Here is a 26,898-nt window from a genome sequence, read left to right on the forward strand (position 1 = left end):
TTACTTAAAAAAAAAAAAAACAAAACCGTGAAGGATCCCACTGAAATGAGCGCATTTATTAGTGAAAAAGGTGATAAACTGGACTCAAATTGGGGAACCCCTGTTGGGAAAATAAAAATCTATTTAAAAATGACAAAACTTCTGCACCTGATTTGTTTTTAAGTGTCTACCACAGTGTATCCTACTCATCCTGAAACATCACCAGGTACAAAACACACTTGACAGGAAATCTGGTGTCGAAGTAGACAAGTAGTTAATATTTTATGCACACATTTTAAGATATCCACTCTCAGTTTTGTGATGCATTCTTAGACCTTTTTCTCATAAAAGACACTTTGGTTACTCCATCTCAGCAGGAAAGCCTTAGGAACCATAACCTCTACATCCCTCCCAACTGTCATTCCATTTTCATCATTATCAGTGATAGAAGGAAGGGTGAAGACCCACCTGCCGTTATTCTTGACAAATCCAACTCCTGCCAATACTTGTTGGCAGATATCACAGCAGAAGCACTTCCAGTGGTTGTTCATAGCTTTAGTAACGCAACCAATAACAAACTCACCTGTAGGAAACATAGTAACAGGATGTAAAATGCCATGCTACACAAAGTTAAAAGAAGCCTGCAACTGAATCGCTAGAATTACATCACCTTGCTCCTCTTCTAGAAAAGGACACTTTTCAACTGTTGTTCACACAGTGTTGGCTTCTACTCCACTAGGCCTAGAATCAAGGCTTGAAAGAGCTCCATACTCAAAGCACAACAGAACTGAGTTTGGATGGCCCTGACCCTCCTGCGAGAAAACTCCTGCAGTCAAAGTACAGTAGAATACAAAGACACACAGAGATACAGCAGGAGAATGCACTTGCTAAACAGCAAATCCAACACGCACACCAATTTCTGATCTACCACAGAGTCCTGTGCTGGGAGGCACTGAGGAAGTGAGAAAACTACCATTTCATATTCTCTGCTGCACAGCCATGCCAAACACTCACGCTGTTCTCTGCACGCACGCTGCAGCCAAGGCCCTGAGCAGCGCAAACGCTGCCTGCAATACGTCGGGAGCTCCGCCTCCTGCTGCTGCCAAAGGCTGACACCCGGCTCTGAAGAGCCTACAGATCCAACAGCTGCCAAAGAGAAGTGATCAGGCAGATAACAGGTATGAACGAAACGAAGTCTAACATGCAAGTCTGTGGCATTCCCATGAAGTCATAGCTTTCCAAGAATAAAATGCGATGGTCTCTAGAAGTGTCGGGAAAGCTTGAGGCATCGCTGCTGACTGCAGCCCTGCTGATTTCGGCTACTCTCACCACATTCAAGAACTGGAAAAGCTCACTTTCAGGCAGGATTCATGGAGTGCTGCAGCCCAGATGGGTTTTTTCTCTCAATGAAAAGCCTTCACATTAAGCTTACCTGACATCGAAGTCACTAACTATTCTGTGAAATGTGGTATTCTTGAACCCACAAGCCTTTCTCCCCTGTGCACAGGGCCCTGAAATTTTCAGCTGTTCGAGGGACAATATTTGAAAGCAGCTCCGTGGTTGTGTGTCCTACAGGTTCGTCACTGGCAGAAACAAAATACACAACAACAGGGTTGGTGTCCTTTGACAGCTCCGCTGCCAGAGAGAGGTGGCCCTTCTGCAGCTCTGACAAGCTTTCCTGGCATTCTCCAAATCTCCTCTCAAAAGAATTAGCCAGTTCTTGAACTTTAGCTCTGACCCCAAATTGCTCTACTTTCACTTCACCATCTGAAAACAAATCCGAGATTTCCTTAGCTCTAGTCACTGCAGCCAGAGATCAGCAGCTTTTGTTCTGTATAATCTCCAGGGTAAAACAAAGCCAAACAAACTACAGAAGATACTGAAAAGAACTGTAAAAACCACTCAACCGACTAACCAGCATCACCTGTAGCTGTCCAAATTAAAACACTGTTTGATGTTTCAGAGGGCACTAAGTTCATTTCTTTAGCGATGACATGCTTTGCACACACCTCAAGAACTTGGTCCCTTCTCATAAGGATCCTGTAACACTTCTTCTGTGTATGGAAGAGGACCCTGAGCTCTCCAACACCGCGCTCCTTCCACTGAGCAGCATCTCTGGCCCAACTGTAAAATTTTGCCCTCTCTTTGAAGGGAATTCCTTCATCTTCTTCTCCAGACTACCTCCACCTAAAACACAGCACAGTAATGCGTGATTTCCCCCAGAAATTGTCACCAACAACACTGTTACAATTCTGACATCATAATCCAAAATTATTCGATGTTTTCCTTTCTTCAGTGGCTTTGTACCCACAGCTCTATACTCATCATGCACTGAAGTGACCGAACAGCCCTGCCTTCTCAAAAGGAGAGAGCCCAACAGATTTCAGCCTTTGAAATTCATTTTTAAGCTATCAAGTGTGCCGGCATATTTCCCAGTGAAATTTCAGGTCTGCTGAATGATGTGCTGAGTGATAACCCAGCACTGTTAGCATTCCAGGTGTTCCCCTTATGAAGGCTGCTAAGTAACTTAATACTGGCATTTGATCAGAATAAGAATCAACTGAAAATAATAAATGGAGGCCTCACAGCTGCGTATCCTCCTCACTTTATATGTGCACATTACTGCCTTTTAACATCCTTCAATTAACACATCTTCCACAGTTAAAGAAAAGCTTGAAAGAACTGGAGAAACATGTGACAGACAAGCATTTCTGAAGGAGAAAAAGAGCAGGCAAGGCAAGAAAGAAAACAACAGACGTCATAATATGATTAACGGATGAGGAAAGGCAGACAAGATATTGCAGAAAGAGGAAGACAACATTTTGCAGACTTCATCAGATTAACTGTTCCAATTAAAGGACACTACATACTGTTTTTTGGTGCTCTATCAGTCTTGCTTAGTCATTATACTAACCTGCAATTAAGTTCTATTCTTTACAGGAAGCCAAACTAGAAGACTACAGTCATTGTAAGCTTCTCCTCTTATTAGGCATACTAAGGTTAAACACGAAATCCAGACATGAACAACTGAGTTAAGCCTTACAAAGCTACATCAGGCTTCTTCAAGCAAGTTGTTCTACTTCCTAAAAAGCTGTATCACCACCTCCTGGTAAATTCTCTGACACGCGAGCAGTTTCTGTGGATTCTGCTTCTCCGCTGCTGGCAGCTGACTGCACAAATACTGTTGCTGTTGCTTCACTGGTTGATGGAGTATGTAATTCTTCCTTACTTGTAGAGACTGAGTCAGTACGATTAATAAAACAGTAAGCAAATAAGCCATAAGAGCCTAAGATACAAACTTCAAACTCCATTAAGTCTGGACACTAAGAATAACGACTCCCTCCAAAAAAACCACATTTTCTCTCTCCCCTCCCCCTCCCTTCCAGAAATTGTAATTAAATGAAGAAATTTATCAACAGCAGTACAGTAAAAACAAGATAGTAAGTTCTCAGTCTCCAACTTTCCTATAGTGCTACTAATGTTTCAGAACAGCTAACTACCAGGGATTAAGGGAAGTGAACAACTGGGGAAAAACAAAAAAACAAACAAGAATTGTTGTTGGAAGCTTTCAGACATTCTTCATCACTCTTAAAACACACACAGCTTTGACTCAACAAGAGACTGAAGTACCTTTGAAGCAGTACGATTCCAAAACAAGCACCATTTCCCTTGGAAACTGCTCTGAAATCACTTAACTCTTACATACCTGCTAGGAGGAATTCTACTAGCCAAAGCTGTTTCTACTTTAGGAGGCAAAGCTGTTTCCTTTCTCTCCCAGAGAAACTTAAGTTCTTAGTAGTACCATAGTTCCAGTGCCAGAACAGACTTGAGACACAGTCAAAGAAGTCAAGTAGTTTCTAATCTGCCAGACGCTTTATTTCTCACTAAGTGAAAATAGTCTAAGAATAATACTGCAACTTTATTGCCTAAACTTTCGTAAAGACTTGACTCGTACTTTTTCTTTGAGTTTTTACTTCTTTCTGAGAGCCTTCTGGACTGGCATCCTCCGCACTGCTACTAAAGCCACAGACAGACGTAGAAGGGACCTGTGGAGTTTCTCCTTTAGCCTTCTGCTCAGAAGATTTAGTTTCCCAAGCAGTAACACATTCACGTTTGACTGGGGGGTCTGCTGCAAAGCACAAAAATTAGTGGAAAACAGCTGATAAGACAGCTAAATTCCGTGATCATTTTTGGCACATACATTATAAAGTAACCTAACGATATTCAGAACATCTTAAATGTAGAGCTTTTGAAATAACATCATTATGTAAAAAGACACTCATTCAGGATAACCAAGGAACTGTAAATCCGTCATACTTGGGTTTTCTGCTGCTATCAAAGAACCTCCATGCAATAATGAAGACTTCAATCTTGCAACTGCCACTACAGATACTAGCTTCCTTTGACATTTACTTATATTTCCGGTAGCTCAATACGTGCCACCTTTTATTAGTACACAGACACTCACAGCCTCAGAAAGAGTGACTGGCCAAATGGAAGATGACAGTTTTTCTCAATTTAAATATTGTAAACTTATTGTAAATAATTGTCTGTTGGTTCTAGTAGCACTATACACTTTCCTTTTGAAATTCACGTCTCAGACCAAGAACAGGTCAGCATTTTCATATTGTTACAAGAATTATTGATGGCCATACGCCAAACAAAATACAACCACAGAGAAGAGCCATATGGGTATCATCTACAGAGGAAAAGCAAAACCAAGGACTGAAAAAGAAAGTAAGAAACAGAAAGCAGTCAGCAGCAGCGTGTGCTACCGATGAACTTTGAGCATTTGGAACTCCAGATGATATTAACCAGAGACTGAATAGAGCTTATTTCACAATACTTCTGGGAAGTACAAGAAGAAAAACCACGACAAACAAAGGCTCCAGCTAAAGATGTGAAGTTACTGGAAAGGAATGGAAGCAGACAAGAAGGATGCCTCCTAGTTGAAGGGATAATTCGAGTTGAAGCTTAAGCACAACTGCTGTTTTCGGAGTTTACCAGTCAGAGCGAGGCCTGAGCACAAACACTGCCAGTTCAACACAAAAAATGCACTGTCAGCACTTCACCCTGACATTTTAAACAACGCCTCGTTGTTTAAACAATATTAGCATCTCCTGGTTCTAGCAGTACCAAACTCCTTCCCTACAAAAAAAGCAACACTAAGATCAACTCTGACGCCTCGGACAGATTCCAAAATCCTACCCGCAACTCCCTTTCTCACTACAGAGTTGCACTGAGTCCCGCATAAGGCACGCTTCTGTTCTTACGTGCAAAGAACTACAACTTCATATTTACTCAAGTTGAAAGTCTAGGATTTGAAGATTCACAGACGTGCATTAGAACTGAAAGAAACAACATACTATTAAGACAGAAGAAGTAATACACAATGACCAGCGTTAACAAGTGACTGACTAATGAGCTGCACACTTGAATAAATTACTGGTTCAATTAACACTCACCTTTCTCCAGGATTTTAAACGAGAAGTTGGAGGGCCCACCCTGTGCCGAAGGAGCCGGCTGGGATGCCTCGCTCTCCCAAGGTTTCTGAGCAGCACTACAGCTTTTGGGTGGTTCAGCTACTCCCGCTTTTTCCTGCTCTGCTTTCCGAGATGCTGAAGTTCCTTCATCGCTCTTTCTTGGACGATTCAAGCTGAATCCAAAGAGGGAGCCGGGGGCTGAAGTATTCCCAAACGGGAATGTCTCTTTGTTACTGAAAACGCTCCTGACAATTCAGATCTAAATACAAACTTTGGAGCAGAAACCTCCGTTTTTGCTGGCGTTTCAGAGGTGCTTGATACCTCTAAAGCTTCTACGGTGGCATCAGAAGCATCACCACCATGGCCGAGGTCGCTTCTCTCCCTGGTAGCTTCCTCCAGCACAGCTACAGCGTTGTTACCACAAGGAGATGCTTTGGCTGCATTAGTACGAGAAACATGAGACGTTACCAACGTGCCTTTCTCACGGGTGTGCTCACTCTTGTCCCTGTCTGCTGTTTCTTCAGACTGGAGTGTAACTCCACTACTCGAAGGCAGTTCGTTTTTGTCTTTTTCATCCATGTTTGTCAAGTCAGTTGTACACTCTTTGGATGGATCATCTTTCTTAGCGGTATTTTTACTGGACTCCTGTATACCAAATTTAAATCCACCGAGAGGCATCCACATTGAAAAATTACATCCTTCCTCTGCAGGCTTTGCTTCACCATCTGCAAGATTCTGAGAGGTACATGCTGGTGTTTTCCCTTCAAGTTTCAAGGAAAATTCTTGAAGAGATACTTCTGAATTAGTTTTGCTTGTATTCTGGCAAGCAACACATTTTGGGGCAGTGGGTTCATTTCTTACTAAACAGATGTCACAGTTCCACTGGCCTTCCTTTTTAGCAAAGGCAGATCCCAATTTGTCCTGTGCGGCACTAACACTGGATTCTAGAGGTTTTAAAACCACACGTTTTGTGAAATAGCCTGGTTCAGGCAGTGGTGGATTTGTGCTTGCCTGTGGAAGGCTGTAGTTGTAGCGATCACCACAAGGCAAAATGATTCCAGCAGATGGAGCATCAAAATGCCAAGGTGCGCCATACGTGTCTTGAGGAAACATGGCAGCGCAAGTGTTTCGCAGAGGTGGCGTGCGGATTGCTTGTTGATGAGCATATCCACGCTGCTGAGGTGCAAGTCCATCCATGCCACAGACAGGTGCCTAAAGAAAAAGCACCGTTACTTCCTTGTGGAAAAGGAGGAAAAGGGATTAGGCTGCTAAAGCCCATGCAACATGTACTCTTAATAGCAAGGCGTACCATAAAATGAGATTTCAACTCTAATCAGTTTTAACTAAAATCATACGTTCAAAACTTGAGTGGTATCTGAAAACACAGACTGGGGAGAAGCGTAAGCTGAATAGACTCATTTTTCTTTAGTATTTAAAAAAAAAAAAAAAATCAAGCCCCCATACTATTTTGGGGAAAAGAACAATGCAGACAACGAGCAGAGGACATATGTTAGCAGGTTAAAAACATGCTTTGCTGGCTGTTTCTCCCAAACCCAATATCCCAAAGCTTAGCTGATTACGGAACTTTCTGCCTGTCTCCAGCAGACCTCAAGTTTAGTAAACGCTCTCTAGGGAACCGCAGTTATATCCTGCTACACACAGAAACAAAACCAGTTCACCACATCAGTAGAAATGGCTTGAGCGGATTCGTATGTCCTCACCTTTGTTGGTGTTACACTGGTTGCAGCAGTTCTTTGAAGATACTGCGAGTTACAAGCAGGTGACTGGCTACAGTGAACAGATGGGCCAGAGGTAGCAACTGAAAAGGAACACCAAGAAAGGAGCTTATATCCAGTTTTTGTGATTACTGACTTGAGTGAACTTTCCCAGGGGACCAGTTTTACTCATTCATCTCAGAACACTGCAGAAACATTTTAAGAAGTCTTACTCCGTTTAGCTAAGTGTTCAATTAAAAATTCAGCATCAACTTACCCCTTAAAGGAGCTTCATGAAGATTTTGTGCTCTCCAATAACCATCTGACACTGTATCTGTTTCATAGCTTCCAGCAGGCCAGCAGTGAGATGATACATTTACACTGGAACTATTACGTTTCATTTCCCGTATTTCATTCTATTAAAGACAGTGTTTCAATTAAGAGCATGTAAACATATTACATTGGTATTTGGAGAAAACCTAAGGAACGATCCCTAAGCTCCTCTGCTATTTAAAAGCATGTTCAAGGTCTGAGACACACACACAAAAAAGATGAGTTAAGTGCTGCAATAACCTATGATCTTCCCATGCTTTACGAAACTGAGACTGTTCCCTGAAGCTAGAAATAAACCCAGAACAAAGATGACAGTAGCTAAGCTGAAGAAAGCACAACTTTCTGCACACACAATCCTCAGGATTGCTTCCCATATCTGAGTACCAAATCAGAGTTTGTAGGCAACAAAGTTTTACTCTTGAACTCACTTTAAGCAGATGTTTATAGCAGTTCTCTTCACTGAGTTTTAAGAGGTAGCCTGGTAAGGGAAGTTCAATGCTTGGGTCACAAAGTACTTACCAGAACAAAAAGATCAACTGTTCTGCATCGAATATAGTGACTAAAGTTGCTTACCGTTAAAGCTTCCACGTGCTGACACAGCTTTTGAAGTAAGGACTTGTGATCTTCTGCCCACTGAGAGAGAGTCTTAGGAGAAAACTGGAAAGAAAAGAAAAAAACTAATTGAACTTGGATTTTTTTATACAAACGTAACACTTCCCTAGAAGAGTAACCAGCTAATATACCTGGTAGGTATTTGTTGGCGAGAAAGAGAACTTCTTAGGTGATGGAATTGAATATTTTACTTCCACGTGTGCAGCTGGTGAGATATTTCCGGAGGCAAGACTTCCCTCTTCACCATTCTCTCCAAGCTCCTGGATCACTGCATTCAGCATTTCCGTTACAGCTTTAACAGATACCGGCAGCTAGAAATGTATTTGAAACGCAAGTCATGATCGCAATTCTTCCTCAGAGCAAGAGGCTGTGCTCTGATCTACGGCTGCACAGCTTGCAAGGCTTTCTGCACAGAAATTCTGGGTGTTTTTTGTTGTTTTTGTTCCCCCAGGAAAGCCCTATATCTGTTAACATTAACGTAAGACGACAACTCACACAAGCATTAATTCTTTTACTTAGTCAGCTACTGACGGGTCAGAGGAGCTTTCGTCAATGATCTTCATCAGGTAATGCTTTCTTTTAACAAGATAGGCTTTGCGTTCTTCTGGTAACGTATCACCACTCTCAACCTCTTCTGCCTTTCTTTGATAAAGCTAAGTAACAGCATATGGATTAGGAATAATCAGTCAGAATGTAAGTAATAGAAAAGCATTTTGAAGTAATGCAATTTACAAACTTACAATGGCAAGATTCCAGTACGAAACCACTTTCTTAATAGCTTCAAACGCTAGTAAAGCATCATCCATTTTGCCTTCAGCTGCATCCAGCATTGCAAAAACTACACGTGCCTCTTCTTCATAGGCTGCAACCTGGAAGACCTACAACCAAAGCAAAAGACATGTCACACATGACACAGTGTGGACACTTGGAACAGTCAGTGACTGTAAGCATCTAGTAAGTAGTTGTATAATCAATGAAAATTATATAAAGGAATATTATATAATCAAATAATATTAAGATGTTACAACAATGAAATAAGCAAGAGAGTTAGGCACAGCGAGACAAAGAGAATAAATAGAAGGCTCACCCGTGTCGTGGGCTCGCTCAGGAAAGACCAGTGGAGTGGATCTTCTGAAGAGAGAGAGAGAGATCCTTCCCCACTGGTAGTCAGCTCTTAAATGGGTCTAGGAGAGGTAGAGCCAGGCTCCACCCCTTCCTGCAGCACAGGTGAATTGCTTTCACCTGTGCTCCCAGGGCTGACTCATTGCTCACCTCAGGTGACTAATCAGAGGTTCAGGCCGTGACTCAGCAATTCCCATGCAGTAGTCAAATAGGAGGAGGTACTAAGGCAGTTCAGTATCTTCCAATCAGAGTTTTAAAACTCAGAAGTTCAACAGAAAGATACTACCAAATCTCAGTATTAGTAGTACAATGACAAAAAAAAACAAAAAAAAAATAAAACCAACCACAACCCATCAACACACAAAGCCAACTGAAACAAAAAACAAACCAACCAGCTAACAATTCATATGTAAGCCTCTGACATACAACCCCCTCTTACTCTCATCTTTGAATAATCCATCAGTACCTGGATGTCCACACTATGGAAATGTCTGAAGAGAGGATACGCAGGTTCGGGAATACTTCTGTGCTTTTTGATAGTTCTCAAGCTAAGCAAAATTTTCTTCCAGTAGTAGACGCTTCTTCCAATATATTCTTTCTGGTCGTGGGAGTTAAGGCTAACGCCCTGTTGAAGAAAGAGAAATTCAAACTATCGCAGAATATTTAAATAGAGTGTTATTCATACTTATTCTTCTCTGATGCAGTTGAGAGTAGTGAGGTAAGAGTATTTGACTAGAGCAACTGCCTTGCATGACATCCCATCAAAATTAGTAGCAGCAGTTCTCAATACTACATTCTCAGCTGATTTTATTTAGTCTATGAAGTTTGCAAAATTAGAGAAAAACAGATGATACTTATTTGCAGATAATCTTAACGTACTGTTTTTTGCAGGCTTCTTGCCCAATGTATAATTAAGGCAGGCTGAAGGCCGTGTTTCTCCAGGGCTCGCACAGTACTTAATCCGTGCTGTACAAGAAGCTTCAGTTTGGTTGCCGAGTCTGGTCTGAATATCAAAAGAAATATTCCTCAATTAGTATTCCCTCTTTTTCATCTGTTCACACGTCATTTGTTTGATGAACATAACAAGCAGCTTCAGTCCTAAACTAGCTCTTCTTTACAAATGCACTGTCAGAAATGTAAAGCCCATTTTTATAAAGTTCTTCAGCATCTCACACGCCTACAGCAAAAAAAATTTAACATTTAAAGGACGCCAAACAAAAGGAACTAGTTTTACACAACCTATGGGAATCAATTCAGAAGCCATCTAGAAGGTTGGTTCCAATATTTCCAAACTGAAGCAGCCTTACATTGTTTTTTTCTGCATAAGAGCACAAACAGCATCCCACCAGGATCTTTGCTTCTCAGTACAGAACTGTTTGCACAGCAGCAACGGTAAGAACAGAGGTTGATGTGTGCCACGCTGAGTATTAAACTTCTCTTGCAGTTCTAAGTTGCTAGTGAACACCAGCCCGAGTAAAAAAACCTGTTTTGGTGAAAATAAACAAACAGAAGGTATTAGGTAGCAAAAAACAGGCATTTAAATGCATTTAAGAACTTAGGAAGCTTGCTTACTTCAAGGTCCAACAGGCAAATGGACTCAGGAGCATCTGTTTCCAGTCTTGACGTCTCTTGGGGCAAGTGAAAAAGTTGTTGTAATGATCTGCGCAGTGGGAATAACACTGACATAGAATTCCACTGCAAGCCAAGCCATGCAAGGTGCTGGAGACTACCACTGTGCATCCGAACTGCACCTACGCAAAAACAAGGGTTGTAAGAAGCTAGGATCTGCATCCTTGTTAGGAAAGGTATCATTCTACTCCTGTTACACTCAAATTCAAAGCCAGACTTCATCATCAAGTTAAGCCTAAAAAATGGGAAGATATCATTAGTTCACAATTCATCCTGGAATTATTTCATTTTTATGCCTGTCACCTGTGTTCACAGATTACACATAAATAATGTGGGCCTTCCTATCAGCACTCACCAGCGTACAAGCACTTTCCAGTTTCAATTGGAAATGAGTCAGAGCAGACCAGAAGACAACAGTGTGGAAGCAGGAAGTATGTGAGAAATTCTTCAGAACCTGGCATGATGATACTGCCCCTCAGCTACAGCTGAAAGTGAAACTTCTTGCAAAGCACCCTCTGAGTAGGGCAACCACAAGCAGCTATTACAGACACTTGTCTTTTGTGGCAAATGAAGCACTTGTAGAAGAACCTCTAATACAGAGTCATGCTTACGTTGAGTTTAAGTAGCATCTCTTACCAATATCGCATTTACTCAGTTCTCCCTGCTCTGGTGCTTGGGGACTGACATCTCCCATATCATCTGTGCCGAGAAAAGACCTCTCTTTAGAAGCTCCACTCCCAAACAGGCTTTCAAACAATGTAAATAAACCACTTCTCTTTGCAAGCTTCCACAATCTCTTTCAAGAAGTCTTCCTTGCCGTGGCTTAAGTTCAGCAACATATGACCTAGAAAAACGTAATGTCACATAAGAACACTCAACTTAAACAAGGACAACAATATTTGATGCAGTGGGTTGTTCCTGCTGCTTTAGGCTGGGAATCCAGACTTCCCCTTATGATATTTACAAATTTCTAACTTACACTCTCCCTATAATTAAGTCACCCTTTTAGCATATGGGCTGACAGCAGTCCCAAGGCATTTTCAAATCCAGTTCTCCAGAATTACTGTGTATTTTTATTACAATGACACTGCAATTGTCTTCAAAATAAGTAGCTGTCAGTCTCCTCTATTCAGGAACAATTCAGCCTGATGCCCGGTGTTTTCTTCGTTTTCACCTAGAGCCCACAGGATAATGAAGACTGAAAACAACTACCTCGGCTTCACCAAAAAAATGAAAAAAAATGCACCAAACCTGTTGGAACAAAGAAGGGAACAAAAGTGACAGGAAAGGAGCAATATTTTCTTTTATACTTGGGACTAGCAATGCTTACAAATAGTATATTAGTAGGCAGAAACCAGCAGACTCGGAGACACTGAAAGTTAAATTCTATCTTAATGTCCTGGAAATAAAAAGAAAAAGCCCATTACGTGTCAGGATCAAACCGCTCTTTTGTATTTCATACGTAGCCAAAATACAGAACGTTTGATAGCATGTTCCAAGACGCCAAGTGTGCTCTTTAACAAGCCATTAACTCTGACATTAACTGCTCATAAAATGGAACTATGGAACATTTATAATTCTTAGTTTTTATTACCAGACTGGCTTTTTCGGTCACAGGCCAACATTTCCAGTGCATCTAGCCCAGCACGATCTCCTCTTCTTAGTTTTGACTTTGGTTTAGGAATCTGGCAAAGAAAGAAAAGAACTGCTACAGCTTCTTCTCAACAAAAAACAACTCACCCTCATTTAGTCTTAAAAGTTAGGAAACAAGCTTGTTTCTTTCCTGAAAAGGACACAAGGTGAGTAACTGAACAATTGCAAATAGCTGTAAGAGCACACAAGAGAAAGCAATGTTTTGAACGCAAGCACTTGTGCAAAAGGGAAAGCTGATTTTATTCCATAAAGCAAAGAATTAAGCTTGATCAAGCTCTGCTGCTTATGGAATTAGTATATGAGAGCTACTCAGGTCATTCCCCTCCCCCCCATACCACTAACCTTAATACTAGTTATTTTAGCTGCATTACAGAGAAGGGAATAGCCTATAGGAAACACACTCATTAGCCCTCAGTCACTTTACTTCTGACAAGTGAAACAGATGAGATTTTCTTCACACTACTTGAAATCTTTTAAACAAGTATGGAAGGGTAAGATTTGGCCAGGAGACAGCCTTAAAAACAGTAGTTAGTTTTTGGAATGCAGGCGTTCAGTGCGCATACAGTGAGAGCATTCAAGAACTGCAACAATTACAGGCACAAACTGAAGAGTGACTTACGTGGAAACTTTTCAGATAACACAATGCTGCGAGTTCACATGCATCTCTCCATTGTGTCTCGTTGTTCTGGGCCGTTTTCAGCAGGAAAGTTCCAGCGTGCATGTAGAAGTGTCCTTTCATTTCAAGGAAGGTACGAGACAGCTCATCAGGTCCATCCGCACACGGCTTCACTGAGTGAAGCACACAATCAAAACTGGAACATAGAAAAGATTCATTTTCAACCAAGTCCTGGTCTCCCAGGATTTATACTAGACCCCTATCACTGAGTCTTCTCTGAGGCCTTTAGCTCAGACACAGCTTGCGGATCAAGCCTAGCAACATTTGCTCTTTGCAGTTAGTACAGAGGAACTCCTCTTCCATCCATAAAACAGCTACTCACTGAAAATGATGCCTGCTAGAAGTTCGGTGACCCAGAAAAAATATTCAATTTTTTTCTTTTTTTTTTTTTTCTTTTTTTAAATAAGCAGAACAGTTAAAAGAGTACCTTTCAAGGGCCCCTCTGCTTTGTCAAACATCTCTAGAAGCAAGCGTCATTTTAGCCAAGCTAGAATAGGCCAGCAGATGATCCTTCTTGACAGCTCTCCAATTATTTTTATCAGCCTCCAAGTCTCGTACTGATTCAAGATATTCCTAAAGAATAAAGTTCATCACAGAATGAGGAACCGCCATCCTTCTATGAAGGCAAGAGTTTCTCCAGAACTTCTTGCTACATAATCCAGTTTCCCAGGTGAGATGTTAACGTATTCTTCAGCAGCAATGTTCCAGGAACTATTTGCCTCAGCAATTCCCTCCCTGATGGAGCTGCTGTATCTAACTTAATACCTCAGCTAGAAACTAAACAACGCTTTAAGGCTTAAGAAAATCCTAAATAAATCACTGTTTCCACAGACATTACATTTAAAGGAGTTAAGCCACTTGAGAATTAGCTGCCATTGTAACGATACTAAGAGAATAACACCGGTTTCAAGGACATGGGAGATTATGACAGGATCAAAACATGATTAAATACCTCAAATGTCTTTATGACGCACAAACACCACTCCAAGCTGGAGTCTACAGCTATTTTCTTCTCCGCCTCCTGACAATGAAGCACAGCATCTCTTAATCTATTATTTGAACGGTAGAGAGCAACCAGTCTGATGTTAAGGTAGGGATCGTCTGGTCTCGCATAGAGCTCGGTTTGAGTCATATCAAAGAGCTGATTCCAGCCATCTTCGCCTTTACGCTCCAGTAACTGCTCCTATCACATACGAAGGCAACACGTTAAAATTTCATTCTCTACGAGAGCCTCTTCAGCAACTATGTTACCTGACTGTTTTCTCATCGCCATTACAGGCTACATTACTCAAACTGCTCTGGAAAGCTGGTAGGTGCTACAGAGAGTTTGACAAACATTTTAGAAGTGAGGGAAAAAAAAAAAAAAAAAACACAAAACCCAAAGCTTTAGAGTTTGCATCCTGTAGATGCTAAGTTAGATGCTAAGTTAAGACTGTCAAACCACCTGGTTCAAAGATGACACACGTCAATACAGAACAGCTTGTCTAAAAAAAATAAAATAACATAACCACACAAAAAATCCCAAAGCACAAGCCTCTCAAGACTTTGATTTCATTGCAGTTGTGCTCCAGAAAACTAACACCTGTACAAAAGTGAGATTGTATGACTGAAAGCATTTACACAGTATTAGGGAATAACAGCATCTCATACACTTGACAGTTTTCAACTCAAATTAAAAAAAACTAGAAAGCAGTGTAGTCATGTAATAGAGACAATACTTAACCTATCTAATCTTGACCTCTTGGATAATATTACTACCATGGTTTTCCCATCGCTTGACGCAACTAAAGTTTCTTCTAGGCACAGAACAGAGATCAGAAGCAGGAATTTACCTTCAATCTGTAAGCAGCAGGATTCCCAGGGAAGAGCCTGGCAGCTTTCTCAACCCAGTACTCTGCTCTTCCATCAGCGATGTCGTTACTGCATAGTAACTCTGCAATCTTCAGTACAAGATCTTTCTGCATTGGATTCAGCTCCACAGAACGCTGGTTTTCCCCATGCATGCACATAAGAAAAAAGGTTACTAGTAACTTGATCTTGCAGTCCACGTAGAACAAGAAAGAAAACATGTCAAACATGTCCCCCATTAAACAGACCCAGCAAGTCAAATTAGAACTATCAATAAATACTTTCTCACTACTTTAAGAAAAGCCTTTTTCCCTTTCAAGAAGGCCACCATTGGTTTGTAACACCCAGACAACTGCTGGAATTCAGAACACCATAAGAGAAACAATGTCAAAACCAGCTCCTCTACCACCCGCTGCTGCTCTACTCAGACAGCCAGACCAGGGGTATCTCTAGCCTAACCTAATACGGAGGCTTCCGGAAAACAGAATTAAGTCACAAAGACTGATGGCACTCAGTCACTGTGCTGGCAACAAGACTTTTGTGTGTATCCTCTCCCTCCCCGGTGCCCGAATAATGAAACACAGACTGTGAAGTTCACATTTATATGCTTACCTAATCGGAACTGTATTTGCCCCATTCCCTCTACTTCTGAGGAAACAAACAAACAAAAAGCCCACCGCTAACAAGAAAACAAACAATGCAACTGAAAAACACTCTCAGTCCAGTCTTTCAGTAGCAGCCAGATTACTGCTGTCACCATAATCCCTACTGCAGAATTCTACAGGGCTCACATATTCTTAGTCCAAAGGGCAGCGGGAAGAAGACTATCAGAGCAGGAAGCACAAAGATCAAGTCCATTTACAAAGGAATAAAGCAGGACATCAGGGAGGTGAGGGAGGTGCTTACCTTGTAACACCCAAAAGCTTCTTCCGTGTTATCCTGAGCCTCGTAGATCTGTCCCAGAAACCTGTGCGCTTTGGGATCTCTCTCTCGGACACTGAGATAAATAGATGTATATCTACAGAGTAAATAAAGAAAGAAAGAAAAACCAGAAGGATCAGTATTCCTCAGTATTACAAGTCCCCCCACACCTTGCAGCTAACGTGGGACTTTAATCTGTCATACAGGACAGTTAGCTGTATTTAGTTCAAGGGGCTTGATCTAGATCTTCAAGTAAGGCACATTATTGCTACACGTACAGATGTTGCATATTTGCCTGCAAGCACTGGCCTTCATTAAATAAAGCAGTAGCTCACAGGAACTGTAAGAAGGACGTAACACGATGGCATAAAAGACATTTCTACCGGATGGGTTTTTACAGCACCACGTAACTACCCATGCTTTAAGTTGCCGTTTTAGGAAGATTTAAATGGCACCATATTTCCCATTTGCTGCTACCTTAAAACAGCATGACAACGGTCTTCATTTCTCCACTCTACTTCATTTAGCTTTCCCATCACACTTTAAAGAACAGAACAACATACGTAACGTTTATTACCTCTTAGCAAGTTCATATTCTTTTATCTCAAAGTACAGCTTAGCAAAAAAGAATCCTTTTAACGATCTCTGAAGAAAAAAAAACAAAGGGTACATTTTAAATATACAGTACTTTTGAAGTAATTGAGTAGGGAGACCCTTCTTTCCAGGGGTGCATAATACTTCCTAAAGTGTCTTCACAGTTATCAGCTCCAGTTCACTCCTTGTACTCTGGGCTTTGTTTTTGAAAGACACAGGAGTAAGAACATAACATTTCTTCCCAGTAACTGGCAAAGGCTACCAAAGCGAAACTGAGGTTAGTAGCAAAGCAAGTCCTCACACTTGTTACTTTTCACAAGCACACTTCCGACTAAAGAGAGGAGAATGGGGTCAGCTACATACAAGCTGTTTCTCTTGCAACCTATCTACGTTGCAGAAGAAAACAAATGCCACAAATCAAGCTCCTCCTGTCCATGCTTCTGTCACCTTCCTCTCTCGCCTGCCCCGCCTCCTCGTAAACGGGGCTGGAAAGGAATTTCAAAAGAAACGCCGGCAGCCTCGCACAACCCTCCTCTCCAAAATCAACGCAACAGGAAGACCAGCAGCTACTTCCATCACCGACCGCGCTCCACAGCCAGTCGTTCCAGAGAGCAGGGGATCACCCGGCTGCCCAGCCACCAACGCAGGCAGCAGAGCTATTTCCCCCCGCCTCTCCCTCTCTTCCTGCCGGCGTTTCACAACGCCGTCGCACCCACGGCAACAGCAGCCGCACAGCGGCCAAACGAGCCCAAAGCCGAACGGCACGCGTTCCCTATTCCGGCTCCTCGAGAGAGGGAAGGCCGGAAGCCCGGGGACCGTGCCCACGGAACGGGAGGGAGCCGAACTCCGCCCCGCCGCCGGGCTCCTTCCGAAGCCGCCGAGGGCTCAGCGGCTTTCCGAGGCGCGCAGCTGCGGCGAACCGCGTTTTCGAGGAGGCGACTCCGCGCCCGCCCGCCGGCAGCCTCCCTCGGCTTCGACTCCCCGCCGGAGGAGCCCGCCCTCGGGCCCGGCACCCGCGGGAGGGGCGGAGGGACGGGGCGGGCGGGGAGCGGCCCCCACCGCGGCCCGGGGAAGGCCGAGGGAGCGCCGCCGGCGGCGCCGGCCGGGCCGCAGCACTCACCGCTCTGGGAGAGGAGGCGGCGGCCTGCACGGAGGCGACGTACCGCTCCACCTCGGGCTTCGTGCGCCGTGCCATGGCCGGGAGAGGGAGCGAGCGAGAGGGAGCGGCGGAAGGCCGGCACTCGCGCGCCGCTAAGGGAGCTCCCCGCCGCACGCGGCGGAACGCCCTCCCTGCCGACCGCGGCGACGCGCGACGTCACAGCGCGGGGCGGGGCGGCGCATGCGCGGCGCCGAGCGGCCGGTTCGCGCTTGGGGCGGCGCATGCGCGGCGCCGAGCGGCCGGTTCGCGCTTCGCGCGGCGGCGCTTTGAGCCGCGGGACGTCGGGCCGCTCGGCGCGGGCTGCCGGGCGCCGCGAGGGGCTGCGCGCGCCGCCGGTCCCGTCCTCGGCCGGCCTGCCCTCGCGCGTCTTACGGAGCTCGGCGCGGTGAGGCGTACCGAGCCGCTCTGCTCACCCGTAGCGACGCGCCGCGGAGAGCGGAAGCGTCGTTTCTGCGTCGGGTATTGGAAAGGGCGGTTGATCTGAAGAAGCGCGCTGTGGCGCATCCTTAGAAACAGCTGATGTGAAAAGTGGAAGTTCCGTGCGCACATTAGTAGCGTGTTTTAGAAACGCAGTTACCGAGTTACGTGAGAAATCCTTTCTCACAAAGCTGCGGTAGGCTCTAGATGTCCTAAGCGATGTGGGTGTAGTGTTCTGAACCGGGAAACCCGCTGTGAGGTGGTTCGTTAGGCCAGCAGAAGTGAAACACATTGAACACGCTTTCAAGGAGCCAGGGCCTTTGCACGAAGCAGAGCTGTCCCACTCTGTGGGAACCTCAGGGTGCCGCAGGCGGGCTCCAAGACACTCCCCTCTGTCCTCCTTCCCAGCTTATCTCTGTGCGAGGACAGAGGGATGACCAGAACAGTGACCAGTGTAAAGGGCACAAATGCTAGCGGTAATTAAACAACTAAGAGCTTATGTTTCTGTGCTATCTTGGCGCCTGCCTGTCACATCCCAACTTCTCACGGAGTGAGACAGTCCGGCCTTGTGTAGAGGCCCTGGCTTCTCTGATGTTTGCTACATCTGTTTTTCTCTTGCTGGCAGTTTCTTATCTAACAGAACAACTCTATAGTATGTTTTCTAATCCCTAACACACTATACTCGCATTGTTTGGACCATTTAACAACTATTCAGTTTTGCAAGAAAGAATTAATCACATAATTCAGTAATAATGTTTTAAAACATACCGCTAACATATACGGTATTTTACTTCTTAGATCAACTATTTCTAAGGATAAGTTACAGAATACAAATGCATGATGTTCTACTTCTTCAAACCAGCTGCTCTTGTTAATGTCAAATGCAGAAACAACATTCCATTCCCACAATTCCCCCCTCTTTTTCTTTCAAAGTGTTGATTTCTGCAATTCCCTTTTTTTTTTCTTTTTTTCTTTTTTTAAAGGTACGATTCTAAAAACTTCTTCATTTTCTTCATTCTCCATTTCGTCTAATATCATCATTTTATCCGAGTGCGGTGGTGGTTCCACTGCTGTTTGCTTAGGCAGCGCAGTTTCTGTTAATCGCTGCACCAATCCCCCCACGCAGGGGATAATACAGCAACCGACGGCCGTCAGGACTCCTGCTGCCACAGTCAAAGAAGTAAATAAGGACACAATCATCCCTTTCCATTTGCCAAACCAGGACTCCAAACACCCAGTGAGGGAATTACCTATTCCTGAGTTTTCTGCTAATTCACTGGCAAGAGTAGTAAGCTCCCATAATGCTCTAGTTATTGTGCTAGCTGGGGCTGTGTTATTTGCAATAAAGGTACAGCATTGGGTGCCCAACATCACACACACACACCCTTTTTCAGCTAATATCATGTCTAGGGCGATCCTATTCTCCCAGGCCATCCTGCTTGTAGCATCCAATTGTTCTGCAATTCCCTTTATTGCCTCCTTTGTATAGTTTATAAATCTCTGCTGATTGTAATAGATGTAGTTTATACAATCTACATTTTTGTTAATTGTCACCCACCAGAATAGAGATTCAAATCCTGCAGCAATTGATTTCTAGCCTTAAATTCATCAGGGACACCTCTGGGCACCCCAATTGAGTCTTTATATATTGTATCATCATCAAATGGGATTCCTAAACCTCTTCTGTTCCTTTTGCGAATGTGTGATAGATCCTTCTCAAATGCCAGAGTGAACGGTATAGCCAGTTGAACAAGTGCACAGGTACCTCCCCAATGAGATGGGAGAGTGGACCGTAAGATCTTCCCACCGCAATGCCACCAGAGATCCGCTCTGGGGATTCCCAGCCTTGAATAGTTCCCCGCCAAATCCTTCGTAACATCCAAGGTTCCACTGCACAGTGAGAAATTCCCTATAGGCCTGATAGCCCTCACACCCTGCCTTGAGAGACAAGCTGTACGGTTACCGATGGCCATGGAGAATGCAGGAGGGATTTTGGCATCTCTCTCTGATATCCGGGGAAACAACAGGGAGAGTGATTTTCAGGCTTCATTTTCCCAGGCTGTTTTCTCCTGGTACAGGGCAACCATACATTGCATCCCTTGGGAATCCTTGGTCCACCCCGGAGGAAGGGGTACTACCTGAGCTACATGCCATCCCAATGCACAAGCATTGTCGGAGCTCGGCAGGAGACAAACACACGACCACAGAATTGATCAGAAAGTCTCAACTTTAATCAGAAGGTTGCGTGCATTTATGTTGGCGCTAATGAAGCTCATACACATTGCAAAGCCCGAGCTCCTGATAGGCTCTTCAGCTACTTGTTGCCCCAGCCCTTCTTTGTACTTTTTGTGATTAGACCATGCCATTCATCTTTCTTATTTCTACATTCTCCTACCTTCCTACACATCCTGTTAGTTTGCTCAAGGACTCTCTCCTCATTAGCCTTGTTTACATCCTGTTACATTGCTCAAGGACTCTCGTCTCACTAGCCGAATACTGTCTGTGTGGCCTTTCTCAGCCAGCCAGGTCTCAATCACGCTCTCCACACTTCCCCTGTTTTCTTTTTGGTCACCTAGGCTAGCTCCTACTAGCTTATCAATTGCTCGGTGTATTAAGCGCTGTAGACAAGAGAACACACATGGCACCACCAACAGTAACACAATTAACACCCCCAGTATCATAAGCATGAATTGTATGATGTCTCGAAACCAGGGACCAATTCCTAGCCCACGGAGCCAGTCCTCTAACCCCAAACCCTCTTCTTCCTGCAAATGGCTGGTGAGGGGCTGTAGCTTAGCTATTTGTTGGTGTATTGATGACGAGCGTTCCGTGAGGTTCATGCAGCACATTCCATCAAAGTCCTCACATCCGTGCCCATGAGCCAGCAGTAAAAAGTCTATAGCGGCGTGATTTTGCAGCGTGGCATGTCTGACTGAATCTGTATCTACCAACAATTCCTCTAATACCCTTGAAGTGGCATTTGTCTGCTTAGCCAATCAGAGCCGTGAGATGTTCTTTCTTCTTCTGAAGGTGTCCTTGGTTCTCACGCCACTTATCTTGCTCCGCAGCTGCTGCTCCATGCAGTTTTTTCTTACGTTCCCACATTTCCCCCTTTTTTGTTTATTAGCAAACTTCTACCATACTATAAAATAATAACACTAATTATATTAATAATACAATCATTATAACTCAATCAAGGCCTTGATTGACAATACTATAAGTGTGAGAAAGGAAACAAGGCAAACATAACATCATGACAAGAAATACTGTTAACCTACTAAAAAGAACAAACGTGTTTGGTCTGCAGCCCAACTTTCTGCAACCTGGAAATAAATCCCCAAGGGCCCCATTCTGTGCTAATCTCTAACTGCTTTGAAAGAAGTCTTCAACTTTTATATATTCTGATATATTGATTTTGTACAAATCTTAGTGATTTTTCAACAGATGCTTTTAGAGTGCTCATGATTGTGCCTTTGGGCTAATAGAAAATTAATAGTTGAGGAACTTTGCATGCCAGATAGAACTAGGGGCATTATTACTTACTGAGCCTCGAGAAACAACAACCTGCAGAAAAAGGGTGATGAATGCAATAGGCAGTGCCAGCAGGGCGTCCCCTGCTTCAAGGTGCACTTTTCCTCTCTCACCCACCACAGATTCTCTCTTTCTTTTGTTCTTCTCAGGGTCCAAAGAGTATTTTCCATTTGTACACTGCATCCGCATGGCCAGTGCGTGATACAGAGGCCAAATGGAACATCTGCTTGCAGAAGAAACTATCAAGGTTAACTCTCTTAGCGTGTGCCTTTGTCTCAGGTGCTTCATGATCATATTTTAAATTCCCGAATAGTGGGATGAAAGAGAGTTAATCATTCTATAATATAAGGTCATCCCTTTGCTTGGGATTCCTTTCCAGGTTTTGTCTTAGCACTACCAATACATTAAAATAGCTATCTCCATAGATTTCAGCATTAGTAACATTAAATCCTGTTAATTCACATTCAATCTATTACTAAAAAAAAATTAAAAATAAATAAAAACCACACAACAACGGTTACTACTCTGCTGTTTGAAATACAACAAGTTACAAAGCAAAACCAAATAATAAGAAGCACACAATCCCAATCACTATGAGTTCATGGTCGTTTCAAGCCTGGTTTCAGTCTTTCTCATCGTTTCGCATCCTGACACTGTTCTTTTTGTGGGTTCCGTGAGCTGCAATGGGAGTATGCACAACCATTCCCCGCAATATAGACCGCAATGATTCTATAAGTTCATTTGGAATGCTGACTATGGGCTGTAGCCACTGCAGGGCTCCTAGTAATTTTTGGGTGTCGTTTTAAGTCCTTATGTCTGTCTTCAATTGAATCTTTTGCGGCATGACGATTTTATCATTTAATATCAGTCTGAGATATTTCCAGGGGGACGTATGCTGGATCTTTTCTGGTGCTATCACTAGTCCTTTGCTGCCAGTGTTTCATGCAGGAGTGTCATCTGTTGCTCAGCGTGTGTGGACTTCTGACGCTCGCAAAGGTGCAAGAGCTGCCATTACCTGCGACTGACTAGCTTGTGCCTGGGCTTTTAATCCCTCACCCAGATCTGCCATTGCCTTCACTAATAATGCTTGTGGACCACTAGGTATATTTGATATTCGCTCTAGTGCTTCTTCTATTGTCCATCCACTACTCAATGTGTTTAAAACTCCCCGAGTTGTAGAATTGCAATTTTGTAATGCACATTGTTTTAACACAGCTCCCTTCATGTATTCAGGTACCCCTGCAGCCTCTATAGCTGTCGCTATCCTATCAATAAAGCTCCCGATATCCTCACTCCTTCCTTGCTGGATTCCCATGCATGAGGGGAGTCCACCTGGTGCCCTAATTCTGGACATGGCCTGCCTAGCCAATTGCATAGATTCTCTCAATTTGTCCGGACCTAAGAGGGCTTGAGTCTCCGTCCTCACGTATGGTCCCAGCCCTAGTAGTTCATCAAGTGTTACCCCATGCAGCGGATCTCCTGGCTGCCTCTGAATCATCACACTCTGCTGGCACAGATCTTGCCAGTGAGCAATAAACAGCAATAACTGATGCTGAGTAAATATCAACTTTGCTACTCCCCTTATGTCTGCTTGTAGCAATATTTGTGAACCCCAGATAAAATCCAACATTTGCTTCACTGGCTCACCCGTGACTCCACACTGGCTAACTGGAGCCCTCAGCTGTGACAATAATTTCCAGTCTAATGCTGATATGGTTGCCTGCATTCCTCCTGCAGCCAAAGGAGTATAGGTCACAGGGCACGCCAATTCCTGCACCGCCGCCGCCCCTTCACCATCCCGCTGCTCCATGCATGCTTTCGCTATGCTCGCCCATGCCTCTCTGCGCTCTCTTGCGATTGCCTCCGCCAGGGCACTTTCTGCCCCAGGGACCGGCTCATCGCCTTGCTTTTCTAGGGCAGTTGCTGAAGGGGTTAATGGTTCCACAAGGCGCGGTTGGAACAGTCATTGGCTCCGAGCCGGCGGCTGGAGCATTTACTGGCTCTGAGCCCACAGCCCGTTCGGCTGGGATAACGATTGTGCTTACGGCAGGAGGAACTGCTGGCGGCCAATTCCCGTAACCCTCATTTCGCTGGTGTGCCCCCACAACTTGTTGAGCTGCCCTTTTCTCACCCTGACTCTGAAGCAATTCATTATGAACTGCCTTCCATAACTTCCCCAGTTTCCTTGCCACTTTATTGTCCTCTATCGTAGCCTCCCACAACACATCTCCAAACTTCCACCACTCACTCAGCTCATGGACTGAATGAGGGTTAACAAGCAAACCCCGGCTCTGACCATAGGCCAATAATCCAGGGAGCCCTTTTTTAAGATCTATTCCTTTTATCCCACGCTCTTCTAAAAAGCGAGTAAATAATTGATAAGCTGCTTCCCTTTCCATACCTAAGTTTCAGCGCTGTTGCAGCCTTGCAAAGTCCGGCAGCCCGTATCGGTCAGGTCTCACAGAGTGTCCTGAGGCGCAGCACCTCTTCTTTCTCGGAGTGCTTTCGCCGTCCCCGCTGCTTAGGGACCCGAACTTCCTACGCCGCTCGTCTGGTTCTATCCAACGGGTATCACGTCGGGGTCACCATTAGTCGAAGCTCGGCGGGAGACAAACACACGACCACAGAATTGATCAGAAAGTCTCAACTTTAATCAGAAGGTTGCGTGCATTTATGTTGGCGCTAATGAAGCTCATACACATTGCAAAGCCCGAGCTCCTGATAGGCTCTTCAGCTACTTGTTGCCCCAGCCCTTCTTTGTACTTTTTGTGATTAGACCATGCCATTCATCTTTCTTATTTCTACATTCTCCTACCTTCCTACACATCCTGTTAGTTTGCTCAAGGACTCTCTCCTCGTTAGCCTTGTTTACATCCTGTTACATTGCTCAAGGACTCTCGTCTCACTAGCCGAATACTGTCTGTGTGGCCTTTCTCAGCCAGCCAGGTCTCAATCACGCTCTCCACACCCACATTGTTCAGAACATTGAAAATCTACTGCAGTTTTGTGAGAAAGAATTTGTTAGGTAATTCAGTAATTATGTTTCTAAAACATGCCGCTAACATATACAGTATTTTACTTCTTAGATCAACAAGGATAAGTTACAGAATACAAATGCATTATGTTCTACTTCTTCAAACCAATTGCTACTTTTTAATATCAAATGCAGAACCAACATTCCCTTCCCTTCCTTTCCCTTCCCTTCTCCCCTTTTTTTCCTGTTTTTCCATTTCCCTCCCCCCTCTCCCTCCCTCCCTCCCTCCCTCCCTCCCTTTCTTCCCATTCCTCCCTCCCTCCCTTTCTTCCCATTCCTCCCTCCCTCCCTTTCTTCCCATTCCTCCCTCCCTTTCTTCCCATTCCTCCCTCCCTTTCTTCCCATTCCTCCCTCCCTCCCTCCCTCCCTCCCTCCCTCCCTCCCTATCAGCCTGGCTCTCACGCTGTTGTCCAGATGCCCGTCTTCCTTTTCCCACACCTCCATGCTCTGCCCACATCCCCCTGTTTGGCTGCATCTCCCTGCGGATGTCCCACCCCACAGCCCCACTCACAGCCGCCATCCCCGGAGCTCTGCCCGCCCCCAGTCGCTCCCCCACCTCCCCAGGAGATCCCTGAGGGCTCTCCGTTCCCCCCCACCCTTCTTCGCCCCCCGCTGCCCCTCGAACCCCACTCGGGCTTCAGGCCGTGCGTGCAGGCCGCGCTGCCACGGCGACAGCGCGCCCTCCCTCCTTGCGGCGCGGGAAGCCGTCCCCGCGGCGACAGCGCATGCGCGGCGGCGTCTCCATAGCGACAGCGCCCCGGCGCGGCCGTTGCTCGAGCGACGTGCCGTCCCCGCTCCCCGCGGAGTGACGTCATCACGCGGCGACCCGAGGACGCGGCCATGCGGAAGCGGAGCGGGGCCCCGCGCTGCTCCAGCGCCGCGGCGCAGCCCCGGACTCCGAGCGCCGCCTCAGCTTCTACGAGTGGGTGTTCGGGGGCGGCGGGGGCACCGGGGGCATCGGGGCTGGGGCCGTCCTGTCTTGGCCGCATGGGTCCTCTGCTGCTCAGGGCCTCTGCTCGGCGGCGGGAGGTGCCCTGTGCCCCCCGCCCTTCCCCCCCACCCACGGTGTTTCACTGCCTTCCCCCCACACCCATCCCCCCCGCCGCGGGTCGCCCACAACCTCCCGAGTCCCTCAGTCTGACCGCTGGGCTTACGCTCTCCCCCCCCGTACCCCGCCTCCACTTCCCCCATTCTCATCGCTGGAGTCTTCTTCTACCCGTCCCCTCAGTTCCTCCGTCACTGTCTGCCCCTGTTCCCCATTCTGACCCCCAGGGTTCCGTGTCTGTCTGTCTCCCACTCTGATACCTTGTGTCCCCAATCTCGCCCCCCCACGAGTCTTCCCGTTTTCTCCCCTAGATTTTGTCTGCTCCCCGTCCCTTCTATCTGACCCCCAGAATTCCCTGTCCCCTCAAGTTCCCCTGCTCCAATTCCCCCATTCTGATCCATAGAGTCTCCTACCATTCCCCAGTCCCCTCAATTTACCCCGCAGGGTCCCCTGTCTTCCCTTCCTCCCCCCGCTCCTCACCCCATTTCTGACCCCTACAGTCCCCTGTACCCCCATGCCCTCCTCCCTGCCCTCTGGAGTCCCTTTCCCCTATGTTGGCCCCCAATTTCCCCCAACTGGACCCCCTTCATGTCCCAAAGAAGCCCCCCCCACAACCTCCAATTCTCCCCTCCCACCCCTCCCTCCACCCCAGACCCCCTTTCCACTCACGTGGTCAGCCTTGTTCTCCTCTTTTCATTCCCCTCACTCTCTTCCCCCAGACTCCCTTTCCACCCCACAGAAGCTCCACACAACTCTCCAGTTTCCCTCTTCCACCTCTCCCTCCATCCCCAGCCTCACTAGCTCATTTCTCCCCCTCCCACCCCCCGCTGAACCCTCCTTATCCTCCCTTGGAATCATGCAGAAGGATCTGCAGGAGAAGTCCTAGAGAGGTTTGGGTGCATCCAGGGGGTTCAGGACTCAACCAGAAGAGTCTGGAGATGTCCCAGGTGGGTTTTGGGTGTCCAGGGCATCCCCAGGTTGATCCCGTGGGCCCCTGGAAGGATCTGTGAGCTCCCACTATGTGTCCAGGAGCACTGAGAAGTCCCTGGGCTGATCTGAAGATGGTCCCAGTTGAGTCTGGTACGGTCCAGAGAGTCCTCATAAGGGTCTGAGTGATCCTGGAGTCATCCAGAAGGTCTGGGGATGT

The 26,898-nt window shown here is 45.4% G+C and overlaps 2 protein-coding genes across 4 annotated transcripts; both read right to left on the reverse strand.

Moving 5' to 3' along the window:
- Window positions 1–572: 572 nt before the first annotated feature.
- Window positions 573–17,897, reverse strand: LOC149915220 (E3 SUMO-protein ligase RanBP2-like). The gene is given in 25 exon segments (XM_090122965.1): window positions 573–2,166; window positions 3,083–3,217; window positions 3,935–4,108; window positions 5,445–5,714; window positions 5,717–6,674; window positions 7,184–7,281; window positions 7,455–7,593; window positions 8,084–8,167; window positions 8,254–8,433; window positions 8,638–8,775; window positions 8,863–9,000; window positions 9,711–9,869; window positions 10,124–10,247; window positions 10,552–10,727; window positions 10,817–10,995; window positions 11,510–11,655; window positions 11,657–11,717; window positions 12,468–12,558; window positions 13,146–13,338; window positions 13,630–13,775; window positions 14,155–14,385; window positions 15,035–15,187; window positions 15,957–16,068; window positions 16,549–16,616; window positions 17,686–17,897. Coding segments are annotated over 25 exon segments (4,386 nt in total). The 5' UTR covers window positions 17,761–17,897; the 3' UTR covers window positions 573–2,008.
- Window positions 17,898–21,749: 3,852 nt separating this feature from the next.
- LOC149915221 (uncharacterized) lies at window positions 21,750–25,487 on the reverse strand. Of its 3 annotated transcripts, none has more exons than XM_090122986.1 (3): window positions 25,337–25,487; window positions 24,074–24,668; window positions 21,750–23,403 (listed from the first exon to the last, which is right to left on the reverse strand). In XM_090122986.1, the coding sequence occupies exon 3, from the start codon at window positions 23,396–23,398 to the stop codon at window positions 22,637–22,639; it is 762 nt and encodes a 253-aa protein (XP_089979112.1). In that variant the 5' UTR covers window positions 23,399–23,403; window positions 24,074–24,668; window positions 25,337–25,487; the 3' UTR covers window positions 21,750–22,636. The 3 variants fall into 3 exon arrangements, with proteins under 3 accessions (XP_089979112.1, XP_089979111.1, XP_089979110.1); XM_090122985.1 differs by having other exon boundaries at window positions 25,332–25,487; XM_090122984.1 differs by lacking the exons at window positions 24,074–24,668; window positions 25,337–25,487 and having other exon boundaries at window positions 21,750–24,067.
- Window positions 25,488–26,898: the final 1,411 nt, after the last annotated feature.

Source organism: Phasianus colchicus, chromosome 22 (assembly GCF_987193195.1).
Source record: "Phasianus colchicus chromosome 22, bPhaCol1.hap1.1, whole genome shotgun sequence".
NCBI classification, from domain to species: Eukaryota; Metazoa; Chordata; class Aves; order Galliformes; family Phasianidae; genus Phasianus; species Phasianus colchicus.